The sequence below is a fragment of the Lytechinus pictus genome, chromosome 17, assembly GCF_037042905.1.
Source record: "Lytechinus pictus isolate F3 Inbred chromosome 17, Lp3.0, whole genome shotgun sequence".
Classification (NCBI taxonomy): Eukaryota; Metazoa; Echinodermata; class Echinoidea; order Temnopleuroida; family Toxopneustidae; genus Lytechinus; species Lytechinus pictus.
In genome coordinates this window covers 25,094,634-25,120,059 of record NC_087261.1, presented here as the reverse complement: position 1 = coordinate 25,120,059, position 25,426 = coordinate 25,094,634, and the positions used below count along the sequence as shown (strand labels likewise).

Here is a 25,426-nt window from a genome sequence, read left to right as displayed (position 1 = left end):
AGACAGTTAGGATTCACAGGAGCAAGCCTAGCAGTAAAGATCACACCTTTTGGACAGAATTTAACTCCTGAAATCGGGTTATATTGTAACGGAAGTAAACACATACCATTGAATATTTCTTTCACAAAATTATCTTACATACCTTCCTAAACTATTAAATGTATATTCTTTATTGAACACAATTTTCTTTTTGTAATTTACTGTTTTGGCGTCACCCATGCATGGGAAGTGAAAAGCGAGCTGACTCACTATGACCCGCAGATCTCTCCTCCAGAACTGACTTGTAGCGTGCAGGTGGACCACTCCACCGGGGTTCCCCCTACAGATGTGTGTTTGATTTCAACTCTTAAAGTAGAACTATATTGAAAATCGTAAAAATGAAGAATCATATATCAAATTAAAGGAGAAAATAAGGAGAACACGATGGTGTAAATCATTTATCATGGAGACCGATGGAACTCAGTTAATTGATAGTTTAAAGTTCTCTCTCTGAATGCTTCAAACACGCAGAATTACGTCCGCGAAATTGGGGATTTTTTATGACGTCACTTTCTGTACGAGAGGCGTGATTGGCTCTCCAACGTGAAGCTCCACTTGCATGCAAAACCTGTTGCGAGTGTACGTTTTCTCCACATTGTCACTGAATACTTCGATCCCGAAATGAAAGAAAACCCAGAATTTTATCTAGATTTGGATTTTCAAATTGATGATTATGAAGATGAAGAGAATGATGATGAAGTTTCTAGCTCTAGAAAAACAAAGTGACGTGGATAGACGTATACATTTGGGGAATTACGCCGGTGATTATGAGTCGGACAATTCAACTTGCATGCCGATTCGCTACCAACACATGCAGCTGATAGCTGCTCCGCGAGTCAAATCCAGGAAAATGAATTCCATCACGACCACATCCAGACAGAGTCTCTTTCTTCTATCAACAACATAATGAGAATGAAAAAAATGATATGACTGTACTTACAAATAAGTGAATATATCCGAACCTAGGCTGAAGGTAAATCAACTCAAGGAATAACAGCAGACGATATGCACCGACGATGGATTTCACGTGGCTGGGAGATTGTCACTCGTTCTGTTAGATAACATTTCTATCTCATTATTTTGACTAAATTACGAAACTCGGAGAATTAGTATTCTACATAAAAATTAAGTAACACCTGGTACTATATTTTTTGAATTACGATAAAACCTTTTTGAAGCAAAGAAAATGAGGTGAATTAAAATTAGATATAAAAGATCATCCGCCTAGCTCGCATTCGATTGTAAACAATCAGCAAGCTAGAGCACATAGAGTTGGATAAAGCGTAGCTTTATCCAACTCTATGGGCGAGCAAGCCACTGAACTGAAAATACGTATTTTCAGCTCAGTGGAGCAAGCTGGCCATGTGCTTTTGATTGTTTGTTTACAATCGCATGCGGCTAAGTGGATGATCCTTTATATCTTATTTTAATTTGTAAGTACAGTTATTTTATTATTTTCCTTCTCATTATGTTGTTGATAGAGGAAAAATACTCTGTCTGGATGTGGTCATGCTGTATGGAATTCATTTTCATGGATTTGACCCGCGGTGCAGCTAGCAGCTGCATGCGTTGGTAGCGAATCGGCTTGCAAGTTGAATTGTCCTATACTCATCATCACCGGCGTAATTCCCTTAATTTACCACCATCCACGTCACTTTGTTTTTCTAGAGTTAGAAACTTTATCATCATTCTCTTCATCTACATAATCATCAATTTGAAAATCCAAATCTAGATAAACTTCTGGGTTTTCTTTCATTTCATGATCGAAGTATTCAGTGTCAGTGTGGAGAAAACGTACCCTCGCAACAGGTTTTGCATGCAAGTGGAGCTTGACGTGGGAGAGCCAATCACGCCTCTCGTACAGACAGTGACGTCATCAAATTCGAGTCAATTCAGAGACCGATGCGAGGCATATTTCAGAGAGGCATTTTAGCGCTTTTTAATTGGCGATTTCCACCTTATGTATTATTTTCGTTATTTTTGAATTACCTAATGGTAATCCTCGCATCATTACCTCTCCACTGATATATAATAAGGCCATATTCATAATCAATATATTTCTCCTTTAAATAGATGTCATTTATGAACGGAAAAATAGGTTGTCAGTGCATAGAGTTCGCGGATCATGGACAATTTCAAACCGCTGTGAACATGGTGCAGAGCTCATCGCCAACGCGGATCAGAGCTGCAATAACGCTGATTTGTGCGGTGGCGGTAAATTCAATACGCACACACTAGTCCGTATAAAACGTATCCCCGTTGTGTCACTCGATCCCTGCTTTGACCAGGGAGTGATTGGGCCTGGATGCCCGTTTCATTCCAAGCCACCAATACTGTCTCTAGAAAAATAAAAAGGTTTACTGATGCCACATGCAAACTGGCCAAAACGAATTCAAACAAACCAAACAAACCAAATTTACAAATCAACAATCAGCGGTCAGTTTGGAGGCAGATGTAACAATGTATCTGCCAATTTAAACTTTCTAGAACCCGATCTAATTTTACAACGTCGATTTTCACATATGAAGTAGAATTAATTGTTATACGTCGATGTTCCAGCAGCTTCCCATCGGAAATACAGTCAATGTGGATATAAGGTGGAGGGGGTATACCATACCATCACTGTCTTTGTTGTACAGTCCAAAGCTTTGAGTTCTACTTGTCAGATGTTTAAAACATTTGGCTTAATATTCATTACTTATCCTTTACAAATCTACTCTCTTTTTCAATGGCCCCTGTATCCTTCCTTATTATGCCTCCATTAAATGTTAAACATATTTAAAAATTGCAGACGTAAATCAATAAACTATTGTTAAGTTCATCATGTTCATATTGAATTTCTAGATGAAGCTAACCTGTCAGCATGTTCTACTTTACCACCTACATCCGGGTGCTCTTTAGCAGGATCAGCGTCTTGTCATGGTAATTACAAACAAATATTCAGCTCTTGAACATCTTGAAAAATTATGATTGAATATAATATGCAGACTACACTGAATTTGAATCAGTTCTTTGAAGTGAATATAAAGTCCCTTTTGAAGCACTGTGGTCAAGTATTAGGTCAGCCTTGTAAATTTGATAAGCTTATTCAACTTCTATTACAAAAAAAAAAAATAACACATGCGATATTGACTCTTCTTAGCCATTCTTACAAGGATTGACGATATCATTGGCTTAATAGCCAATAATGTTATAAAGCAATGAGGTTATGTCATTTCATCTTCCATTTCGTTTAATTCCATTGCAACATTTACAACGTGTTTCGTACATTTTGATATATAAACTAGAGCAGGGAAACATATAGCAAATTTGTATGTACATATGTAAAAATCATAATATAAAAAAACAATATGTCGTAAGTATACCGATAAAGGTAAGATCCCATTCATAAAGGCTCGTTAGAGGACAATTTTCCAAAAAGTAAGGGACAAGGTGAACGATTTTGCTTAAGAAAAGAATAATTTGTTAAGCAAAAAGCTTTTTTGCTTTAAAAAAAGAAATAAGTTTTTGAATTTCGGCACTGAAGTGCCGCATATATTACTTTGGAGAAAGTGAATTTGCAGACCCTTTCTCTTCATTTAGCATATTTTTGTTGTATTTGGCTAAATTATTTTATTTTACTAGTAATTCATTTCAATTCAATCCTATTGAATTAAACATTTATTTTCTTCAGATGGACATCCAATGCCATAAGATATACAAATCAATAACATAATTATAAAACAATGGATGGAAATACAATATGTTATGCACATTTAATAAGGCGTATTATAAGCCCAGGAAGCAAGTGAATGTGTCTCTAAAAGGACTGTCTGGACTGACGTTCTATCTACAAAAGTACTGACCTTTTTCCAATAGGACTGACCTTATATCTCCAATAGGACTGACCTTATTTTACTAGTAAGACTGACCTTATATCTCCAATAGGACTGACCTACTTTTAATAATTCGCATTTTTCTAGAATTTAAATTTAAATGATTATATGAACAAATTGTTGCAATGCAATATCAATGGTGTTCAATGAATAGAATGCAAATACTGAAACAGAATACCTGTATATACGGATTTATCCATGTATGCAATAATAATATCAGTATACATTATGTGTACACAACAATTTTTTAAATAATTTATAATCCTACGTTTCCAAATGCAATCCTGAAACTCGTTACTTTATCATTTATCCGTTTAGGTGATGGATATCTTGGATGTTTTGTGGATGTTTCTGGTAACAGAGTGTTATCTGGCAATATGAATATGAGTCAATCGATGAGTATTTCATACTGCATCCAGTTCTGTCAAGAGTCTACATCTAATTATACATACGCTGGTGTTGAAAATGGAGATGAATGCTACTGTGGGGTAGCCAGTGATAAATATGACAGACATGGAGTGGGAGCAGATTCGAGCTGTTCTGTTCCATGTCAAGGAGACTCTACTGAGAGTTGTGGTGCACCAGGATACATAGCTGTCTTTAAAGGTGAGTATCAATTTTCAATTCGATGATTTTGATTTCCCACTCAATGGCGCATCGTCACCTTTATTTCATTGAAAGTGGTACACCACAAATTATTCGTTTTAGTTTGTATAATCGAAGGAGAGGGATGTCTAGTTAGGCGCAAACAAAAAAAATTTAATGCATTTTTATAGGCAAAATCATCAATAAGTACAACATGTACACTGAACAATTGAGCATTGAAAACAGAAATGTGGCAAACATCGCCTTCAAACTTCATATTAACCATCCGTTAAGTTTATTTCAACAGATTAAAGCTGGGTAATAATTAGGTTCTTCTTATGTTTTGTTACTTATTTCTATTAAGTCAGTTTTATGTAGGTAAGGTCTAAGTCCCCGGGGTTCCAAATACCTTTATTTGTAATAATTCCGGCCTTATCGTCATCCAAGTAACTGGGGAAAAACTTGAGACACACCTTAAATATCAGCAATCTTTCATTGGAATCCACGGTTGGAAGATTTTCAAAAGAAATCTATTGTTCGCGATGCGAAACGGTGCTAAGCTTCTCACTGAACGGGAACTTCCTTCCACCACACGTTTTCCCATTGACACAATAACAACTGACTCGGACACTTTTTCAAACGACAAAATTAGTCTTTTTCTTTTCTCTCCTGTGGCGGTAAATTCTTCCAAGCTGATGAAACAATGATCAAAAACACTAAATTAGACAAAATTAACCACACTAAAACATTATTTAATTTCCCAATAAGAGGGGACTCGGATAACGAGTAATAGCATATTACTCGTTATTCGGGTCCTCTCCTATGGGAAATTGACAGTCTCAACACCGTAAGGGGACTCGGATCACAACGAGTAATTCGACAGTTAAATCAGGGACCTATCCACGGAGGATTAGTCTATTGTTACTGGGGGTGCTGAGCATTGTTACAGCACCCCCAGTAACAATAGTTAATCCTCTGTGGCCAGGTCCATGAGTTAAATAGTGTTTTTAATGTGATTTTCATTGATTTTAATGATACTTAATATCGAAAATATTCATTAATCTCTAGGAAACTGTCTAAAAGTGGCAGAGTGGTTTTGAAGAGGAGGGAAATGAGGGGTAGATTAATATCAACGGGTCAATTGCCGTTTTGTATTTTTAGGAGAGGGGACTTGGATCACGACTAATAGTACTCCTCGTTATCCAAGTCCCCTTCTATGGGAAATTGGACGAACTCAACACGGGAAGGGGACTCGGATCACGAGGAGTATTTAGACAGTTAAATAGTGTTTTTAATGTGATTTTTATTGATTTTAATGATTCTTATTATCGAAAATATTCATTAATCATCTCTAGGAGACTGTCTAAAAGTGGCAGAGTGGTTTTGAAGAGGAGGGAAATGAGGGGTAGATGAATATCAACAGGTTAATCGACGTTTTGTATTTTTAGAAGAGGGGACTTGGATCGCGACTAATAGTACTCCTCGTTATCCAAGTCCCCTTTAATGGGAAATTCGACATTTTTAACACGGGGAGGGGACTCGGATCACGAGGAGTATTTAGACAGTTAAATAGCATTTTTAATGTGATTTTCATTAATTTTAATGATTCTTATTATCGAAAATATTCATTTATCATCTCTAGGAAACTGTCTAAAAGTGACAGATTGGTTTTGAAGAGGAGGGAAATGAGGGGTAGATGAATATCAACGGGTTAATTGCCGTTTTATTTTAGAGGGGGACTTGGGTCACGAGGAGTAGTATACACTGTTTTAATTCAATTCTATTGACTCTAATAAATCATCATCGAAAATAGAAAACTGTTTTAAAGTGACACAGTGGTTTAATTCGGATGAAGGGGGAATTGAATCACGAGGAGTAATTATACAGACATTCTTTTTACCTGACGAAATAAAGCAATGGAGACAGTTAAGAGGGAGATATGCAATTCGATTTATTTAGTAAAAACGTGATAGACGAAATAAAGCATAATCATGACAAACATATATAATGAAATTTATTTATAGCATAATTAAAAAGTACGACGAAATAGAAGTAGATGTAATTCTGATTTATTCAGTAAATTAGGGATAAACGAAATGTTAAAGCAATGGAGACTGAAGAGGGATGTACTCGGGGCCGATTTATTTAGTAAAAACGTAGACGAAATAAAACAAATTTCACATTGTGAGAAACATAAAAATATGAATATAATCCTGATTTTTCTATATGATAAGTACTAGTTTACGAAATAAAGCAATTGAGATTGAAAAGAAGTAGATGCAATTCAGATTTATTTAGTAAATTATGAATCGACGAAATAAAGCAATGGTGACTGAAGAGGGATAGGGCCTATATTGATTTATTTAGTAAAAACGCAGACGAAATAAAGCAAATTTTACATTGTGAGAAACATAAAAAAGATGAATATAATCCTGATTTATGTATATGGAAAGTGCTCGTTTACGAAATAAAGCAACTGAGATTGAAAAGAAGTAGATGCAATTCTGATTTATTTAGTAAATTAGGAATCAACGAAATAAAGCAACGGAGACTGAAGATGGATATCGGGCCTATTGATTTATTTAGTAAAAACGTAGACGAATTAAAGCAAAAATTATATTGTGAGAAACAGAAAAACATGAATATAATCATGATTTATTTATATGAAAAGTACTAGTTTACGAACTAAAGCAATAGAGATTGAAAAGAAGTAGATGCAATTCTGATTTATTACGCCAATAAAGTGGAGACCAAATATTGTAGAGAGCCGCGTACGCGGCGCTCTACAATCTTTGGTGGAGACTGAAAAGAGACAAGTGACACACAACTACGAAGTACTAGGTTGGTAGAGAAACAGGTAGGACATGTTTTACGTTTTGAAAAAAGTGTCCGTGGATCTGAGTCACCGAGGACTTGGATCACGATAATGCAATAATTCCCATAATTCTTCTAAAGTTCAGTTGAATCTAGAAAATGACGTTGATTTGATATGCAAGTGATTTGATATTAACAAGATGTATATACTAAAAAAAAAACACACACATACATGGTCATGCCTTTCGGCACAAAAAAAAAAGAAAGTTATATGATCCCCACTTCACGATCAAACTATATGGTAACAATGTGCAAGGGTTTGATAAAATGAGGTACCTTGGGGTTATGCTTGACTCACACTTGACGTAGTCTGAGCATAATTATAAAACAAGTTATTACCTACAATTGAATGTATTCGCCGCATAAAAGCACCTAATACCGTACAATACTGGCATGCAACTTTATTTTGTTTTAATTTTACCACACATCGATTATTGTTGCAGGGCATGAGGGAAACTCTTGAAAAATATATCCGAACTACAAAAAAATTAACAATAGATATGCAAGATCAATATTAAACAAGGATTATTACACACCACAGTGTACACTTCTTAAAAAAATTAAATTGGCAAATCGTTGAACAAAAATTAAAACATCATTAGTGTTTTATTAGTATTCAAAATATTTAATGTAAAAACCTCAATGTACTTCAAATCGATAATTACTCATTTAACCTTTAAATATTGCAACCGCTATGCACTAAATTCTCTCCTCGGCATTCCATTCCCTAAAACTGAATTAAAAAGAAGATCCTTCATGTAACAAGCAAGCTCCCTATTCAATGTACTCCCCTTTCATGCCTTTCCAGTTCAATCCACCAATTCTATCAATTCTTTTCAACGATGATACAAATTGGCCAAACATTTATTATAACATGTACTCTGTTCTAGTATTCCTTCCTCATTTGTTGGTTTTGTTTCCCGTTTATTTGTTTTTATGTTGATGTTATAAATTATAGATTTTTTTTAATACTTTATGTTAATTTGTATTTGTATTCACGTACATATTATCACGTTCATGTTCTACCTGTATATCTGTTTGTAATGATGGAGGGCGATGTTGAAAAGCAGTTTTATAACTGAGCTAGACTACCCTCCATCTCATTTAATCATTTGTATTGAATGAAACATGAATAAATAATAAATAACAATAAACAATAAACAATAATATTTATCATTATATTTTCCCTTGCATTAAAATAATTGACATGCTTTTGTGATATTTCTGACTTTGTAATGTAGTGTTATTTTGTTGATGTTGTTGTTGTTTGTGTGAACTGAAATTCAATAAATACCATTAAAATACAATATTTGTTTCGGAGACGAAATCTAAACACAGACACAGGGTAATAATATAATCGTTTCAACCGATACCATATATCTAAAAGCCCCCTCACACCTGATCGAATGTAGGCGGACGAAATGTGACGAATGGGAAAAATGAACGAAATGCACGCGAATTCAACGAATTCAAATAAAATTTCAGTCAAATCATGCGATCAGTAACTATTGTCAAATTTTATCGACGAACGGTTAGCGAAAGATAAATATGACATGCGAAGAATTTCGATTTTTCGGTTCACCTCTTTGAGAAAATTGGGACCTTTCGCAATCCTCACGGACGCTAATATTAGGGTCCCCTAACACAAAAGTTAACGCTTAATCATACACTTGATTTTTAAGATTGAATGTGCATTATAGTCAATAGAATCAAACGTAGAAAACTGCTCTACAATCAATGCTAAACTTTGTGTTACAGGGGGGTTACAGGCCCTACAGATCTGCTTTTCGTGTGCAAAATCCTTTTCTGCGACACTCGCACCATACATAGCATGTATATTACGACTGATGGTTTGAGATATTCGAAATTAAGACCTAAAATAGATTATGACATGGATAAGAAAGTGGTTTTTCAAACAAATCGAGTACATATTGAGTGAGGAAAAACTTACTGAATGAAGGCTTAGATATAGATCATTACAGTCCATCGAATCGATATTACATTTAATGTGGATTATTGGTGTATCACTGGCAATTGATTTCATGGGTCAGATCAACCTCTCCAGCCGAACATTTCGCGTGAGTTGATATGTGCACACCATTATGTAATACATTTGAACTCGTTTCTTTTTGTTTCTTTTGTTTCTTTTGTTTATTCCTTCTACACAAACGATATGCCTCTCGCACACGATGTAATGGGCATTATGTTTTACTTCCCCCAGAAATGGGGATTAGATTCAAATTCCGGGGGGACCACTTCCATTAATGAGTGGATACCAGGCACGACCATGGGGTTTCGAAAAATACCCTAAACAAGCTGGGAAGTAATTCTTTTCCAGATTATGAAAATGCATCTCTTAACAAGAATTTGGCTTGTGAAACCCTACAAGTATTGGATATCCCTTTTTTGTCAGCATTTTAAACATCGTTTTGACACCCTTATAACGTTACATAGGTCTATACGTAACGTACCTGCCCACTCTGTCCCCTTTTACGCGTGGTCGCTCCTGGGATCCACTAATCAATGGAAGTGGGCCCCCCGGGCGGCCTCTCGAGCTCTAGGAGGAGTCAAATGTGGCTTTGGAAAGTCGTCCTCAATGAGATATATCGCTGTTACCATAGTAGCAACCAAAATTTTGCACACGAAACGCATATTGAATGTTTCCGTCGCAGATGCGAAACGAAAAAAAAATCTCATGTCACACAATTTGCATTGCAGCACGACCATGATGACGGGCCCAAAAAGTCTCTTCCAAAATCAACTAACGTCGTAAATAAGCGTGCGCGTCCTCAAACGAAAGGTCCGGAATAGTAGCGGAAGGCGAGCGAAGGGTTGATATAACCCAATAAGACGAACAAACAGTGAGCTATGGTTCGATATGGCGTGCGATTAGAAACGAAGACGATGGAATAGATCGGGTAATCTTGTTCGCTTTAACTATGTTCAAAATTTCCGCGCGAATTTAAATAATCACAGCTGTTAAGGCCCCCTCACACCTAACCGAATTGCTTGAAATATGCCTTGCGATGGCTGGCGAAAGGCATTTTTTAAAAATCGTTTTAAATGGTAACTGATAGTAAATCATATTTACCCTTCGTGTTTGGGTTCGTACATCTATTGAACTAACAGCTGCGATTATTCAAATTCGCGCGGAAATTTTTGAGCATGTTTTTCCGACGAATTGAAAAATGGTTGGTCATCTGTTTGAATTCGCATCTCTTATTTAGTCTGCGGTAATCTTTCGTTTATCATTCGTGTGTTTTTGTCGCGCTTAGTCCCTATTCGCGCTTTTGCCAAAGTGGACCGATCTCGAAAGAACCCGTAACGAAGCAACACGATGACACAACAAACAAGAGTGCCTGATCTATTCCCTCGACTTCGTTTCTAATCGCACGCCATATCAAACCATTGCTTACTGTTCCTTCGTCTTATTGGGTTATATCAACCCCGGGGGGGGGGGGGGCACTCAGTATATAATGCATAGTGGGTATGTGCCGCGGAGGGGACCCCCATTTTTACACTCAAATTTCCGTTCCAAGGCATAGCATTTTTGTCTTATTGAGAAAAAGAACAAAGAAAGCCGCTCCAAAGCATAGCATTTTCTTCTTATCGAGAAAAAAAAAAAAAGAAATCCGCTCCAATGCTTCGCATATTTTTCGTTACGCCGTTCCGGTCGCATTGATCTGCTACAATGAGCTGCAATTTTGGTGAAAAGCGGCCGCAGAGCGCTGTCCTCTGCGCGAGCGCACCCGGCGGCCGTGCTGCCGGGCTAGCTGCATCATGCACGCATGCCCGTTCCATAGGGATGCATATGCACTCACGCGCTGGCGATCCGTTCCAAGGACCCCCGTTTTCACAAACATTTGTAGTTCCAAAGCCCGTTCCGAGGACCCTCCTTTTTACAATAAGCCCGCTCCAAGGCCCCCGTTTTATTGTCTCGCCCGCGGCACACCCCTACCACTTTTTGGGTCGAGTGCCCCCCCCCCGGGTATCAACCCTTCGCTCGCCTTCGGCAACAATTTTCTCAAAGAGGTGAACCGCAAAATCGATATCCCTTGCATGTCATATTTATCATTCGCTTACCGTTCGTTGATAAAATTTGACAATAGTTACTGATCGCATGATTTGACGGAAATTTTCGTTGAATTCGCGTGCATTTCGTTCATTATCCCATTCGTCACCCTTCGTCCGCCTAAATTCGGTCAGGTGTGAGGGGGCTTTAAGATCAGAAAGTTTACGAACCCAAACACGAAGGTTAAATATGATTTACTATCAGTTATCATTGAAAACGATTTGTTAAACAATGCCTTTCGCCAACCATCGCAAGCAGTGGCGTACCTAGGATTTTCCACAGGGGGGGCAAAATCGGCCGCCAAAAAATTTTACAAGCAAAAAAATAAAAATAAAAAATAAAAAAAAGGTCTTCAATACAAAATTTTAGGTTTTCGTACCAGAAAATAATTTGACAAGCAAAAAATAAAAAAATAAAAAAAAGAAAAAGGTCTACAATACAAATATTTAGGTTCTCGTACCATAAAATAATTTGACAAGCAAAAAAAAAAAAAAAAAAAAAAAAAAAAGAGGTCTTCAGGCTCTCTTCAGGGGGGGCATTAAAGGTCTTCAAGTTCGTCAGGGGGGGCAAGAAAGGTCTTTTAAGCTCGTCAGGGGGGGCAGGTATATGTCTTTTGTATGGGTTGTGGCTCGTCAGGGGGGGCAGAGTGCCCCCTCTGCCCCCCCCCCCGTAGGTACGCTAGTGATCGCAAGGCATATTTCGACAATTCGGTTAGGTGTGAGGGGGCCTTTAGGTTTGGTTCCCGTATCTTTTATCATAATATAATTTTATGTTTTATATTTGTATGTTATCATTTCTTTTTGATCGTGCACTATGATTTTTTAAAATCGTGTTTCCAATTTATTTTGACTGAAAAGTGTGAATCTTACTTTCTCACTATATTTTATTATCTCGCTTTCTATTTTTTTAATGTAATTGCAGTACCAGCCGCCATGGTGACAACAATGAACACGCCACCTGAATCAATGTGTATGTTTCCCTACTTATAATGGAAAAGAAATATCATAATATCTGGAATCTTGATTTTAGAAATATTGATTTTTGAATGATAGAATTATAATTTTGAATTAATACATGCAGGACTAATAGACAACTATTTATTAATACTATATAATTATTTCGTTGGCAAAGATCGGGATAAGCAGATTAAATCAATATATGTTAAAACAATCCATGGCTACCACTGATTGATTGATTTAAATTTATCTTTTTTTCATTTCCACTTCAAACAAAAATTACAATATAAAGTAGGAGTATGACCCTGCAAAAAAAAATCACTATCAGATGGTCACTTTTACGCTTTTTTTTAACGGTTTGGGCAAAAAAGTCTGCCGGTTTCGCGGTCCATGAATCATGTTGATATGATGCTTGAGACTTCAAACTCTTTGGTTTGAACTGTCTCCAGTACCTGTTCTGCAGCGGATAGAGGAAAGTGTCAAATACTATGATTAGGAAAAAAAATAATTGCATTAATAATGGTAAATAACTAAGATAAAATTTACAGACTAAGTGTAATATCATTCAACCCAAACTGGTAAATTATGTTTTTTAGGATTAGGGGCAAGGTCTATAATAATTTACGGCTTTTTAATAACTCTCTCGTGTTACTGATGTAAAGTAAAAAAATGACAGTCAATGAAATACCTATTCCCTTTGGAATGCAACACATAACTAACAAATAATTGTACAAATAGTCAATTAAATCTTAAAACAAAGATATGAAATAATTGTGAGTCTATACTAAACAGGACTATGAACATGCTCGATGAGCATGTCGCCACTTTGTTAGCTCAAATTTCCATATTCAATGTATTATGTAACATTGATAAAACATGTATGTATAGTGACATTGAGTTATAAATTCAATTCAAATTATAATTGATTCGACACAGCTACCTCCCCACTTTCGATGACAACCAGTGTAACTTCAACCAACCACGAAGCCACAGCAAATAACGGAGGTAAAATGTCATTATCATCATCATCACCACCATCATCAACAACACCATCACCATCATCATCGTCATCATCACCACCATCTTCATCGTCATCTTCATCATCGCCAACACCATCATCATCACCGTCACTTTCATCATCTCTGGAACCTCAAGGGACATCTAATCTTCCTACGGTTGGAAATAGCACAGGTAATATAAAGAACACCTGAAAATGTTGTATACCATAAACCCTAAGTTTACAATACTCTTTAATTATTTTTCTATTTCTTTTTCTAATTTATTTTAGGATAAAAACACGAATCATAATTTACAACAGATAGTAATAGTAACACTAATCAGGGGCGGCGGAGCAAAGTTGAAAGTGTGGGGGGGGGGGGCACATGGGAAAAAAGGCACTTTCTTAAAAATGGCCGTATGCAAATTTTTTTTGGCTGGGGGCAGCAGGGGGAGTAAACTTTTTTGAAAAAAATCGAAAGCGAGGGGGCGAAGCGACCGAGCTTATCATAGAGGTGCTTTTGCATTTTGTTAAGTGTAATTGATGGATTTTGTGCATTCCTTCGGTGGATTTTGTGAAAATATGCAGTACAATTATGTGAGTTTTCAGAATTTCACGAACACCGATAGCTTGGCAAAAGGGCACTTGCTAACATGAAACGGGTCCTTCTCAGGTGAAAAGGGGACAAAACACGCCAGTGAGGGGCATTTTCCTGGGAAAAATGGCACTTGTACGGGAAATGGCACTTGGTAACACCTAAAACGGGTCCTCTTCCGATGGAAGGGGCACAGGGGCATTTTTCTTTAATCGTAAAAAGAACACTTTTTTAGTGCTTCAAAAAGTGAGGGGGGGGCACTGTGCCCCCGGGGCCCCAGGATCGTACTATTAATACGATGCAAACAAATTAGAGTCAAATTTAACCCCATTCCTAGATCTAGATATGAAACAGACATTTCGACATGAGCAGATAAGTTTGAAAATTGCCGGTGAAAATCACACGGCTTGGTTCACTACCAGATCTTAAGCAGCGGTCTTGCGTGATCAGCGGCCCAGTGATCGAAATGGCAAAATCCGATATACCAGTACTCACAACACTCTACACATTTCCATCCACGAGATCGAATTCAATCTAACATGCCTAAACAAAATGACATTTAAATAAACAATCATACATTAAAATGCATCAACAACTTCGGGAGGCATGCCCCACTTCCGACATGTCCGAGGAAGGATTCCGATATGTCAGGTGTCCATCATGACATTAGCCTCTTGTCGAGGCCCTGTCGGCTGCTTTCCGAGCGACCATGGCTAAGCAAGGGAGAGAGCGAAGCAGATCGCCGCGAGACAGGGCCTCTTGACATCTGAGCCGAATTTCACCGACTTTCTTTTGTATTTTATTGTTTTTACCCATATTCCGACCAAGAACTGGTCGGTGAAAATCATCAAATGAGAGCGCAGGCCGCTATGACGTCATATTGAATATTCATGAGCTCATCTTGAATGGCGACCCGTGGATTCTTGGCGAAGAGTGACGACGAAATATCAAAGAGCATTGAATATGCCTCTAAAATGCTGAATATAGACCGATTTAAGGATTTTCAAGTCAATGAAATTAAATCTGCACTGAAAGGACGAGATGTTTTTGTAAATCTACCCACAGGATATGGAAAAAATGTAATATTTCATGCGATTCCACTATGCGTCGATTATCGATCTCCGCTGTGCAGTGAGGGAATGCTGGAGTGGAGCCCTCCCTTGACTCGAGTCTGACCAGCGGCTGACCAGTATCTCCCAGGAAGTTTCGGGGCGGTGATGGGTCTGTTGGTTACACTTCGTAATTCCGAAGGTTCTTTATTCCGAAGGTTCGTAATTCCGAGACACGTAAATTGCCTATACCTCGAAGTTCGTTAATCCGAAAACGTAAAAGGGTTCGTTAATCCGAACATTTGTGGCGTTATTGCGAAGGTTCGTTATTCCGAAGGTTCGATAATCCGAAAACGAAATAAAGTTCGATGTTCCGAAGGTTCATTAATCCGAAAACGAAATAAGGTTCGTTGTTCCGAAGGTTCGTTAATCCGAAAACGAAATAAGGTTCGTTGTTCCGAAGGTTCGTTAGTCCGAAAACGAAATAAGGTTCGTTTTTCATTTCGTTTTCGGACTAACGAACCTTCGGAATTACGAACCTCATTTCGTTTTTGGATTAACGAACCTTCGGAATTACGAACCTCACTTCGTTTTCGGACTAACGAACCTTCGGAATTATACGAACCTCATTTCGTTTTCGGACTAACGAACCTTCGGAATTACGAACCTCATTTTGTTTTAGGACTAACGAACCTTCGGTATTTCGAACCTCCGGAAATAAGATCCTTCGGAATAACGAACCCTCGGAATATCCGAACCTTCGGAATAACGAACCTTCGGAATATCCGAACCTTCGGAATAACGAAGCTTCGGAATTACGAATGTATGTGGGGTCTGTTACGGCCAGTACTAGTAGTAGCAGCAGTAGTACCACTTGTAGCATTTTGCTGGTTATATCCCCTTTAGTGTGCCGCAATTAAATTAATCCCCTGTAGAATAGTGGACTACTATAGTATTCCGAACCCCGGACGAAACAGCTTTGACATTTCATTTGTTTACTAGGTGACCGGTAATATCATGACTCGTGTATATTCATTAGGAAGACGTTCCTTATGAATATATAATTCAGCTCAGATGTCAAGAGGCCCTGGCTATCGCCAGGCCCAATTCGCTTCGCGAATTAGGAAATCCCTCGCTTCGCTCGGGAAGCAGCCGCCAGGGCCTCGACAAGAGGCTATCATGGCATTAGATTCGTCGTGGGTTTTGGTTCGCGATATCGCGCTGACTTGCACTTGTGCTGCTTAGGTCCAGTTTACCCAACGACTCAACGACAGTTTACTCAACATTATGAATAAAATATACAGAAACATTAAGGTGCAACGAAAATCAATGACACCATGGATGTTGAGAAAAAACACCGACTTTACCCCAACATTAGGTCAAATTTGACCAATCATCGTGATATATTTCATTCGAAGAGTAAGTGATCATTTGACACAATGGGAAGTGAAAGTGCATCTTTGCGAAATTTCATGTTTTGACGCAACATTGAGCAAGAAATTACTCAATTTTTTAAGCACCGACTTTGCTAAGCAAATTTGTACACCCAATTATTTCTTATATTTGTATGTTTTGTTAAATCATAAAATCATAATCAAGGTAAATTACAATATTTACAACTTATTAAAATATATCAAAGTTATTGTAACAAAGAGGCAATATTAACAAAAATAAAGTATAACAATAATGATGAAAATACTTAAATGCAATTAATTTTGATATATTGTAATATTGTCGATCAAGGTAGCTAATGTGAATTAAATTAACAGTGATCAAATGATGTTATCATTCATCGTCGGGGCGCACTATATTCCAATGCAAGTGCAACAAGCATCCGGTAAAACAAGAAGTTGTTAATAGCATAATCAGTGACTTCCCCTATGTACAACATTGTGAAACAGATATGAATAAATGAAATGAATGGAAAAAAATGTAGAAAACCCCACAGCAACCACCATGACAACATTACTGCAAAAAGAGCGAAAGATTACATGTCGCAGGTCAATCCAACTGAATAAAAAAACACAAAAATATATGCCCCGTTTATACCACAGAGTCATGCAACTTTATCACTTTTGCATTAAAAATATACACAACAAAAAAGTAAGTCCACCCTAAATCAAAATGCTGTAACTTTTGAACGGAATAATTTTGAGATATCATATTTCGTAGGTGGTTTTTTACACCCAGTAAGCAACTCCTGGGGGGGGGGGGGGGAAAGGATTGATCGGTTGGGTAATGCATGAGTAATCAAAGATTAAATTAAAAATGAAAATTTTTGAAAGTCTCAAGAGTCGTTTTTCAGATTTTGTAAATAAAATGTTGGGCAAAGGTTGTTTTTGGTGAATATTGTGGTGTTAAAACATTGCTTTATTTTCCATCATTTATCCACTCCACACAAAATTTGATAACGTACAGTATGTTCATGGTTGAGTGAGCACATTTCTTTGTGACGAATCATCTCATAGGGGTTTATGGTAGTATCCTCTGTAACTTGTTAAAACATTTTTAAATTGGAATATGTCAGTGGCTCCCCTCCCCCAATTTCTTGGCACCTGCCCACTTTCAAATTCTGGATCCACCACTGATTTGTCCATAAATTCAACTGATCCTGAGAAAAATAATATTAATTCCTAAGTTTTCGAGTGCTCGCACAACCATGAAAAAAAAGTTCGAAAATTGTGGGTGATTAAAATAATGGATGATAAAAACAAAACCAATTAAGTTACATTTGAAACAGAATTTGCCCCCATTGTTCATTTTATAACCCTTCAAAATGAGTCTGTGACATTGAAAATGTCCCTGTTCCCCCCTTTGAGGCGTGCTCACTCATCCATAAATAAATAAATCGATTTCCTTTTTGCATAGAATTCTGCCCATAGGTTGATAAACATTACTGCCAAATGATACTGCTAAAGACAGCTTTGAAGAAAAGTTCCACCATATTAAACAAGGGGTTACTTATATGTGAGAGGAAGTCAAAATTTTAACAAAAGTGAAATACGGGTTTGTTTCATAGACGATTTTTGTTACTTCTGCCAATAATTTTCTAATGAAACTTCGCACATGGCTTCAGAGTGACACCATCCAAAGGGCTCGCACACTCAAATAACCATTTGATACGGTACAGAGTGGGGCCAAGGCCTTGAACTTTCTTATTTTCATAATTTTCGAATATTGTGTGCTCACTGAAACATTAAACATCGGAATTTTAAATAAAATTCCGATGTTTAATGTACCATGCTAGAAGTTTTGTGACAGATATCTGTCATATCACTAGTTAGCAATTGCATTTTTTTTTCCAATAAAGAGCTAATCATATTACACATGTTCATTCAAGCGTGAATGTTTAATCAAACGCCTTTGAATTATTGAATCATGTTAATTGGTCATGAACATGACGAAAAAGTTTGAGAAAAGATAATTTCAGTTACCAAATTGAAACATTATTTGCCAATGATATCTGAAAATCGTATTTTTTGTTTTCATTAAATGTTCATTGATCCGTGAAATAATGAATATTGTTAAAGATACTCTTCCCGAAAATAATTGTCATCACATTCGATCATTTTCATCGATCGAAATGTGTAAAAATTCAAATAATATCAAATTTTGACTGTGTTTATTCAACCGTGAAATTTAGCAAAAGAGTTGTATCGTCTTTTCGAAAGTACCTTTTACAAGCCTTCTGACTATTTTTCATGATGAGAATGTGGATTTCGTTCCAATAAACTGGAATCAAAGTAATGATATTTTGCTTGTGACTTCTAAAAAGTGATCACTGAAGCATGACATAAAATATGTCCGTAACATTTGGGCACCTTATAAAATTACCTACACGCTCATGTAAAGATATATTAAAAACTCCCAGTGGTTCGGAAGGTATGGATGTTTGTTTAAGGGGGGACTTACTTTTTCTTGTTGTGTATAGTTATATGATAATTTTAAACGAATAATTTCGTGGTCTAATTGGTAATCTTGATTCACACAGGCTTATATGCAGGGATTGCTGGAGGTGTAGCTGCTGTTGTGATCATTATCATAGTCATCGTCGCTATCGTTTGTTTCACAAGAAGGTTCGTAGCAACCGTATTAAAAAAAATAGAACGGTAGCAAAGAAACTGTGAAATAGTAAGATAATTCCACAAACGTACAATGTTTTTAACGTGATTGTTGACTACAATTGTGACGATGTTTATGTTATAAAAACACATTTAAAGTGATAATGTTCGAAGTTGCTGTCATGTTTTTGTCTTTCCTAAACACTGGTACATCAATGGAAAACTAAGCAACCGGATAATCTCCATCCTCGTTAAAAGTTGAGATCCTGAGCGGACATAAAAAATGACGCTTAGATTCACGTCAAAAAATAAGTATGATACCCGCTATGAAAGGTATAGAAATATATTATATTTCTATACCTTTCATACGGCAGCGGGTATCCTACACATCAATCTTTTTTCTTCCTTATTGTATCCAAATTTCAATTACAGGTCACGACAGGAGAGAAAGGGTATCGCTTCTTCACAAAGAGCGACGTTGACTCCAGTCAGCAGACCTCCAGCATACGATGAGATAAATGACGTCGGTATCCCCAACGGTGCAATTGCAGAGGCACCGTCCGCCAGAAGCTTCCAACCTGGGGCACGAGCACAGAGTAGCGCGAATTCTTCTAGAGGAAACAATAACGTTCTCCTTGTAAATCTAAATCCTAGGAAATCATCAAATATATATGAGGGGACGATGGATGAAACCCCAGGCGATGAACCGACGCCAAATCCTTCACTTGGGACCACTGCCGTCTCGCAGAACAGCAATGACCGATTAAGCGTCCTTTACGCCATGCCTGACAAGAACGGAAACGGATCGCAGGGCGGCTACGACGAAATTAATCTCGGAATTGCACCCTATTCTTCTTTTGAAAATCCTCAGCAGCCAACCGCCTCGACGAAGAAGACCGACAGAATGAGCGTCGTTTACGCCGCGCCCGATAAAAATCGTGAACGAAACGGCGCCTCGGAAGATATGGACAGTCTGTATGCCATGCCAGATAAGAGTGGAAACCGGAACAACCCTTCGCACGATACTTCGGAAGATGTCGGCAGTTTGTACGCGATGCCCGATAAATCCCGAGGAAAGCCGGATGGATACGATGGTGATCACGATCTTTACGCTAAAGCTAATGACTTGTGTTTTGGTGATCAATATGGTGAAATGGGAATGGTTGAAAATGAACTTTATACTATGTAAGAGCAGGGGCGGATCCAGCTTCCGCCAATGGGGGGGGGGGCGAAAAAAATTTTCAACCATATTTTACCGATAGGCCGCTCAAAGTTGATTTTTGTTTCTTTCTTTTAAGGGGTTGTCCCAGTGGCGCAATGAGCAAACAATTTTTAGGGGGCTTGATATGGCGTATCGCGTAAAGTCAATAAGAAGTTGCGAGAAGGCGAAGCGAGCGAGCAAAAATTTCGACATTTTTATAACAGAAATCCAAGTTCGTGATAGATTTTGACATAATAGTTGGAAAATAATATTTCACCCTTTTTTTTTGGGGGGGGGGGGGGCGAAAGCCCATGTCCTTACAGTCATTTCTTAGCTTCATTCTTATAAACAACATAAATGTGTAATAATCTCATAAGCCTTATTTAAATAGTGTGAGCGCGAAGTGCGAGCTAAATTTTTTTTTTGAAATTTCATGTATTTTGTCCTGAAAATCAAACATCCTGGGCAATGTTTGTGAACCTGAAGAAGATGCGTGTGTAACTAGATAATTACTGCGAGCCCGAAGCGCGAGTAGAAATTATTTATATATGCGTCCTGGCCTTGTCGAACAGGGACCTGTTAAGGACATTTTGCAGTTAGCCATTAAGACGATACATATTTTGATCGAATAAATAATGCGAGCGCGAAGTGCGATCTGAATTTTTTTGACATTCCGACCAAAAAAATGACGTTCTTTGCACTTTTTGTAATCATGAACGGTAAAGGTTATAACCAAACAATTGATGCGAGCACGAAGCGCGAGAGGAAAAAAATAGATCTCAAACCTATAAACGGCACACTTCACGTTTTGTAAATCATGAAAAAGGATTGGTATAATTTATTATCTTCCTACATTAATAATGCGAGCGCAAAGCGCGAGCAGAAAATTTTTCATATTCTGATCTGAAACTTGATAATTTTAGCACACATGAATAAAGATCAAGTTGTGTCTTTTAATAAACATGCGTGCGCGTGTTTAAGAGTTAGACAGAATCTGAATACATTTCATTTTTTAACATGAAACCCAATAATGTGAGCGCGTAGCGCGAGCTGAAAATATTTGATATTCCATATGAAAAGGGTCAATTTAAGCACTATTTAAAGGACTGTGTAGGGAAATTGGGAGGTGGATGTGGATAGCACTCAACAACTGATGCGAGCGCGAAGCGCGAGCTGGTATTTTATTATCATTTTGACCTAGGATCGGGACATTCTAGGCCTAAAGACACTTTGTCATCATATGAAAATGATGAATATCTTCCTATTCCTCATCCTAAGCGCGATATGAAACTGTCGATATCCCTTACTGAAAAGTGGACAATTTAGTTATGAATTCCTAAAAAAATTATTATCATATTCATTCATCTAATAAGCCTAATGAGTGCGTGAAATTTGTTGACAATGAGGCCTGAAAACTGGATATTTTAAGCTATTTGTAATCCTGAATAGGATTCATGGGTTGATATATTTTAAACAAATAATGCGGGCGCAAATCGCAAGCCCATTTTTTTTCTATAAACTGTCATAAATGCGGGATTTTAATTTGTTATAGAATTGATATATATGTATTCATAACTCACCAATCTTAATGCAAGCGCACAGCGTTAGCTCATAGGCCTTCATTTTTTCAATCAAACACATGAAAAGGGATATTTTGAGAATCTTATGGAATACACAAAGACAATAGGTAGGCCTATTTGGCAAATTAAATAATGCGAGCGCACAGCGCAAGCTGCAAAATGTTGATATTTACACCTTAAAACATACATTTTACAGAGCACTTTAAAAAATCAGTTGGTAAATCAAACAAAATAATGAAAGCTCGATGTCCGAGCTAAAATATGTTTTGTATATTGACTCCAAAACTTGATATTTTAAGCTATATGTAAACCTTTCGAGCAAGTATCATGTGTCTCATCGAACAGACAATGCGAGTGCGAAGCGCGAGCGAAAATTTCAAAATATAGTGAGATGAAATATAAAAAAAAAATGTTTTTCAAGTTCCCCTGACCTTATTTTATTCACTCGCCTTCCTCCTCTTAGATTTCCTCTTCTTTTTCCTCCTTTCTTTCCCCTTCTTTTTCTTTCTTTTCTTTCTTTCCCCTTTTTTTTCATTTATTTTGCTCCGCCAATAGGGGGAAACAAGTTGTAGAGATGTACATTTGTCGTATTGCAAAATATGTACAAATGAATACAAATAAATACAAACACCATTGCATACATTCTATAGGGAGAAGAATTCATCTTAAATCTTAGATAAAATAGTCAAGGAAAGATAAACTCGTCTTCGTTTTGGACCAACATGAGGATAATTTCATCTTCATGGCAATTACAATTATTGATCGTCTAGTGTATTTTGACGAAGCATAACAACCAAAATTGTAGCAAAATACAAAAAATGGTCGACGTATGGGGGCTCACCTGTCTAGATCTTTTACAAATAATCAAGCCAATACAAATCCACTCTCACAAGTAACCGGTTTTATATAATGCAGACATACTGCAGAATACCTGGAAACTGTATTATATATCTTATGTGAGCTCGCAGAAAGACGAAATGTGCTGAACGGTGTATATATTGAACTCACTGAATTCAAGATGTTTATATTCCAAATAAAGCTAATTGTACCGGATCAATACTCTGATTATGCAGTAGATTTATATACATGTATAACCATAAAAGATAACCGAAACACATATGAAATGCAAATGATGTATAAATAACGTTTCCAATTTATATTAAACTTAATTGCGTTCTTACCTGCTTTATATAACGTGTATAGTGTGATATTAAAACACTTATTTTGACTTTGGTGAACGGGTGACTATGTAATTCAGGTATATATCGGTACTACGAATATCATCGTTATCACATTGCTTTAATACTAACGCATGTTATTCAGAAATTTCCATCCTACTTTTTGATAATTTTTTTCATACATTTATTTTTATAATCAAAATTGTCAAATGTATATACAGACTGGGAAAATGAAAAGGCTTTGTTTTCGAGAAGAGCTATGTTATCTATGTATAATATATATATGTAACAAAATCAGACTTAATTTCTTGTTTTACACTCTACCTTGAATTTAAACCTGCTTTCAATATGGAGCATTCAATGGAGTGCTGAATGTAGATGAGATTTGGAAACATAAATAAATCCCTTCGGATTAAAAAATAAGTCTGTGGCATTTAAAATCTAAGTCAGATTTCGTAAGTTCACTATTCATATCCGATCTGGACCTCGCAACACAGAGGTTAGCGATTAATCGCTAAATGAAATAGCCTATCAAGATCATCCTTAGATGCGTAATTTGCTCAGTGGACTGAATAGGAACCAATCAGAATTGCTCTTTCAAATTAGCGATTAATCGCTAACCTTTGTTTTACCTTGGATTCAATTTAAATCCATGTAATTTGCAGTATGATGATAAGGGGAAAGTCATTAGATTGAATTACCCTCCTCAATAATTGAGTTTAAGTAATGTATTCTTTGATCTATCGATGAGGGGAAAATAAAATTGTGATGAGAACAGTATGTCAAAGCTACAGTTTATAGCAGCACCGCATTCTACATCTCCTTCTTTTGATGAAGTACAGTCCACCGTCTGGTGTATTATCGTACTATAGAAATGCAAGAAATAACGGGAACAATTATAAAGACTAATGTACCTAATGTGGCGTCTTCGCTATTATTGAAATACATTATACTTTTATGCTCACCTGAATTGTGTATGTCTTTTGTTTATTTGGAGGTGAATGGTTTGCTGCTTGGCTGGTTATAACGAGTGATTTAACAAAGTGAGTAACCTTGGCGGCGTAATAATGCCTCAATATGGTGGAATACATGTAACAAGAGCTCCTTGAGGATGAAAAACACTATCTCATTTTTACGAGTGTGGACAAATTTGCAATGAAATAATATTAATCAAAATATACAGATGACGAAAACAAAAGTACAAATAAAAAAATAACAAAAGGCATGTCAAGAGTATATAGTTTATTTGTACTAAATTGACAATTAAAAGGAGCTCAGAAGTTGATCGAAACGGTAATGGAACATGTATCTTAACCCCAATAGTGTGTTTTTTATGGTTTCAATTTCATCAGGGAGTAACTTAGTCGTACAATATGGTATTTAACTTTCTGAAGGGAATAATCAAGTATACACATATTTGGTGTGTATATGGGACTTGCAATATAAAAAATCATGAAAAAACATATACCTCAATCGATAGAATGGACTGATATGTGTTTGTTTTATTCTGTGTGTGTGTGTGTATATATATATATGCGTGTGTGTGGGTGGGTGGGTATGTGTGTGTTGTGTGTGTGTACACAATCACGTACAAACTGCGCACCCTCACACATAAAACAGTACATTTTATCTTTTTTAGTTTTATGATTGTTCCTATTGATTACAAATGTACTACAGGTACTACTTTATTACTGTTGCTACTACTGTTACTACACAGGCTACCACTGATTCTACAATATCAACACCACCGCTACTATTATAACTGCTACTCCTGAAACTACTACTATAAATACTAATACTACTGCTACGACTACTACTGCTGCTGCTACTACTACTATTACTACTGCTAATACTACTAATGCTGCTGCTGCTGCTGCTACTACTACTATTACTACTGCTACTACTACCACTACTACTAATACTAATGCTGCTGCTGCTGCTGCTACTAGTACTACTACTACTAATACTACTACTACTTCTACTACTGCTACTACTACTTTATTTCATTATACTTATATATGTCTGCTACTTCACTACTATTACTTCTACTACAACAACTACTACTACTACAATTATATCTTCTGAAATTATGTCTACTACTTCACTACAACTACTACCATCACCACTACTACTACTAATACTACTACTACTTCTACTACTACTACTACTACTACTACTACTACTACTACTACTACTACTGCATGTACTACTACTATTACTACTACAACAACTACTACTACTACTACTACTACAACTACTACTACTACTGCTACTTCTAGCACTAATATTACTACTGTACTTATGCTACTACTACTACTACTACTACTACCACTACTACTTATATCATCTTCTTCTATTATGTCG

At 36.8% G+C, this 25,426-nt stretch overlaps 1 protein-coding gene across 1 annotated transcript; it reads left to right on the top strand.

Annotated features, from left to right (window-relative positions):
• The first annotated feature begins 13,354 nt into the window (after positions 1 to 13,354).
• On the top strand, positions 13,355 to 20,292 carry LOC135157364 (uncharacterized protein DDB_G0271670-like). The gene is made up of 3 exons (XM_064112607.1): positions 13,355 to 13,592; positions 19,034 to 19,118; positions 19,536 to 20,292. Exons 1-3 carry the CDS (start codon positions 13,355 to 13,357, stop codon positions 20,290 to 20,292), a joined length of 1,080 nt encoding a protein of 359 aa, XP_063968677.1.
• Positions 20,293 to 25,426: the final 5,134 nt, after the last annotated feature.

Coding starts and splice junctions, on each gene's coding strand:
- LOC135157364 (XM_064112607.1), top strand. CDS start 13,355: ATGACAACCAGTGTAACTTCAACCAACCACGAAGCCACAGCAAATAAC. Junction 13,593..19,033: donor TACGGTTGGAAATAGCACAG/GTAATATAAAGA, acceptor TGATTCACACAG/GCTTATATGCAGGGATTGCT. Junction 19,119..19,535: donor ATCGTTTGTTTCACAAGAAG/GTTCGTAGCAAC, acceptor TTTCAATTACAG/GTCACGACAGGAGAGAAAGG.